Here is a 3584-nt window from a genome sequence, read left to right as displayed (position 1 = left end):
CCAGTGCCTTTATTTATAAAACACCAAATCCCACCAACAGTTACCAGGGCCGGTGTCCTGCAGGTTTGAGATCTGACCCTGGGTCAACACACCTGCATGACACGATTAGTTCGTTATCAGACCTCTGAAGAACTTCAAGACATGCTGAGGAGGTCGTTTAGCCGTTTAAACCAGCTGACACATCTAAAACCTGTAGGACGCCGGCCCTCGAGTTTCCCACCAAGTAAGGAAACCAGAGGGCTGCAGCTCCTCGGGGGAGGACGGATCAGTAAGTCTAGTGCAGAGTCCACAACCCATGCCGTGTTTTTGTCACTTCCTGCAGATGCAGCACTTATTGAAAACCTTAAAATCACCTGTTTTGTGAGGTTTCAATCAGTGAACAAAGTATGTGTGTGCGACCTCGGCTGCCTGTGGGATCAAACATCCAAAGCACTGACTGAACTCAGTTTTCTCTGGAAATCCAAGTAATGAAGTCCAATAAAAACAGCTCCCTGTGAGAGCCAGTTTGATGTGAGCACTGACATTTTGTGGGTTCAGCACTTACACACACACACACACACACACACACACAGAGTGTGTGTGTGTGTGTGAGTGTGTGAGAGAGAGAGAGAGAGAGAGGAGTGGCAGGATACTGTTGTTAAAGACGCAGCGATCAGGCGGCTCGTCTCCAGCTGGTCAGCCTCATGTGTCTGGACGCTCTCGTCTGACACGCTAATGTGGAAGCTCCACGCTGAGCAAAGAGAGCTCAAACACAACAAAGCTAAGCATACACTTGATTTTTGAAGAAAGGCTAAGTAGCTAATGCTATCCAGAGCTCAGCAGCCTCGGTACGAGCAAAGGATCAAACCCGTTAGGGAGGGTGGCCGTCAAAGGAGGCGTCAGGTCAAGGCGAGCTGCGTGCAGAGAAGCTGCATCGCCCACGTTTAGCAAAGCGGCATCATTATGAAACGAGGCCCCAGCTCTGCACAGCAGGGCCTCCTCTCCATCTCTTATATCACGTTATTCGGCTGGTTGCTAATTAAAAGCTAATCGAGCACAAATAAATTCAGCCGTGATCCCAGAAACTGAAATTAAAGGGAGAAAATAAACCTGGTTTTACCACTTTAATAACCCACAAACAAACTTTTTCTTCTTGTAAATATAACAAGTTTTATTACAGACGTTTTTATTTTACAAACAGCAAAGTTCAGTGTGAGAAACACTCGCCTCCTGCTTTCTTATCAGCTCGCACACAAATTAAACTCGGGGACTCTGAAACTTAAAGCTGATTTAACTCTGCGGGACCTCCGGTGTGAGGTCATCTTCTCAGACGTGTGCAGTTTCCACCAAACCGGCTCTTCTTAGATTCAAACGGACACAAACTCCCCGTTCGTGGTCGCAGCCGTGATGAGAGCTGCGTCTCCAGCTACGACTTTTCAGGAGGACAAAGTTTCCGAGCTCCAAGCAGCTGCTTCAGAAATCTGAATCAACTCTGTCCTTTGGCCGCCTCTCTCGACCGACCGCTCTGACGGCCGGATCCTTTCCCTCTGCCGCCACCGCCCCCTCCTCGCTTTCTCCTGTGTCCAGGTCTCTGCCCGCTGAACCCTCCGCCCTCCTCCCTGTTGGCCGCCTGCGTCCACAGGGCGTCGTAGCGGCCCGGCGCCTGGTACCCCGGCTGGTTGGAGTCCAGCGGCTCTCTGGAGAGGAGGATCCAGATGACAGGCAGGTTCCTGCTGACCGTGAGGCTGTCGAGGCCAGCGGCGGGCTCCAGCGGCTCCCACACCTCCTCCACGGTGCCGTACAGGAGCTTGGTGAGCTGGTGCAGCCCTTTCACACGCCGCTTCACGATCTCCGCGCACGTGATGGCTTTGGAGACGCCCTTCCCGCTCGCGGTGAAGACGACCTGTCTGCAGAGCGGCCGGCCCGGGGCCTCCTGCGGTGCTTCTACGCCGCCTTCCTCGGGTTGAGGTCGTACTTCCTCGTCAGCCGCTCGGGTTTTGGCCTCCATGCGGCTCAGAGCGTAGCGCAGCAGGTTGCGGATCTTGCTGCCATCTTTGACGTGGATCTCTGGCGTGTCTGCGGCGAGGCCGGGGAACGGACAGACGCACGGCTGCTCCACGGTGCGAGCTTTGCTGTAATTCTCCATCTGCAGAAACACAGACGACAGACAGGCGTTACACCGACCGCGGTGCTGCAGTCACTGTGATGGAGGCCGGCCCCGAAGCCAAGGGCGGGCCCGAGTGCAGAGCGATCTCTGTGCTCGCCGTCTAAACTTAAAGCACTTTAGCTGAGGATGGTTTGTGTCACACATCTAAACCTTTATTTTAGGAGCGGTTGCAGTCCAGCACATCCTCCCAGAGAAGTCACATTTACCCTCCTTCCTGCTTCAAATCAACTGTGTTTATACAGCAACCATTAAAGAAATAACTGCCCTCTGTAAGTGACAGCTCTGAACAGTGACAAAGGTCTGACAGAGCTCCTGCTGCTGTGAGCCGAGCAGACACTTTCTACCTTCCTGTCCGTGTTTCAGAACCTACTCAACACCAAGCAGCTGCTCCACCCAAGTGTCCTGCTCCACCCAAGTGTCCTGCTCCTGCATCATGAGGTGGAGGCTTCCTCAGCTGCAGGGTCACTGCTGCTCAGACTGAATCATAGAGCTGGTGCTAAGTGAGGACGCGTGGCAAACATTAACTTGGCGAATGGTTTCACTGATAGGTTAGTCGGCAGATTAGTACTTTTAAAGCGCAAAATAGAAAAATATAACAACATCATTAGAAACAACCTGAGAAAGAGCTGCAGGGGTGAGAAACACGCCTGTGGGGTCTGCACGGAGCTCAGTCAGGGGACAGCACGGACGCGGACTCAGTGCAGCCACATTTTCACCCGGTCCAGTAAAACCAGCAGGGCTCCAGTGTAGATAAGGGAGAGTTTATTGAGCAAACGACAGGAGAAGTTCAGCCATGAACCAGTTTGTTTCTGTGAGAGCGAAGCTTCAAACCTGTCAGAGGTTTTAACGGAGACTGGCGCGATAACTTCAAGCTGCTTTTGCGCCCTGAGGCTGGAGCCGAGGACACTAAACTTCCCTCGGTGTGGCCGCTCAACTTTCCCGACACGCACCGCGGCTGCTCCGCTAGCTTAGCACTGCGGCGCTAGCTACAATGCTCCGAGCTAACCTGGGAAGCTAACGGAGACAAACCGCCTTCATTCACAGTCAACGTTACACGCTTATAGCTTACCGTAGTCTTCTCTCACACTACCGCATGTTTACTTCAGCTGCACCGCTTAACTCTACCGTAACACGATACGAAGTGTCGTAAACTGCTGTGACGCCCTGTAGTTCAACTGTTCACCTGGACGTTTTCAGTGGGACAAACGTTTCGTCATCACCAGGTGACTTGTTCAGTCTCAGCTGACTGCAGGTTTCCAGCCTCATAAACAGGACATCTGCATAATGACTGCGAGCTCAGTTCCTTGATCAATAATATGCAAATTATTATGACAATCGATCATCAACCACTGATCAAAGACCATTTTGCAAATATCCTGTTAAAAAACGCAACAAATTAAAAAACAATATGATGTGTTTAATATGCTGCTGAGAATAT

At 51.8% G+C, this 3584-nt stretch overlaps 1 protein-coding gene across 2 annotated transcripts; it reads right to left on the bottom strand.

Moving 5' to 3' along the window:
* Positions 1-1123: 1123 nt before the first annotated feature.
* On the bottom strand, positions 1124-3358 carry rpp25l (ribonuclease P/MRP 25 subunit-like). 2 transcript variants are annotated; one of them, XM_005953481.3, is made up of 2 exons: positions 3216-3358; positions 1124-2125 (listed from the first exon to the last, which is right to left on the bottom strand). In XM_005953481.3, exon 2 carries the CDS (start codon positions 2123-2125, stop codon positions 1466-1468), a length of 660 nt encoding a protein of 219 aa, XP_005953543.1. In that variant the 5' UTR covers positions 3216-3358; the 3' UTR covers positions 1124-1465. The 2 variants fall into 2 exon arrangements, with proteins under 2 accessions (XP_005953543.1, XP_005953544.1); XM_005953482.1 differs by lacking the exon at positions 3216-3358 and adding an exon at positions 2762-3209.
* Positions 3359-3584: the final 226 nt, after the last annotated feature.

The sequence above is a fragment of the Haplochromis burtoni genome, unplaced genomic scaffold (genome assembly GCF_018398535.1).
Source record: "Haplochromis burtoni strain Fernald_Lab_line unplaced genomic scaffold, NCSU_Asbu1 Contig_4649, whole genome shotgun sequence".
In the NCBI taxonomy this organism is placed as follows: domain Eukaryota; kingdom Metazoa; phylum Chordata; class Actinopteri; order Cichliformes; family Cichlidae; genus Haplochromis; species Haplochromis burtoni.
The sequence above is the reverse complement of the archived record's forward strand: the minus strand, read 5'-3'. Positions and strand labels throughout refer to the sequence as shown.

Excerpts from the sequence above, each read along its gene's own strand:
- rpp25l (XM_005953481.3), bottom strand. The coding sequence starts at position 2,125 with ATGGAGAATTACAGCAAAGCTCGCACCGTGGAGCAGCCGTGCGTCTGT.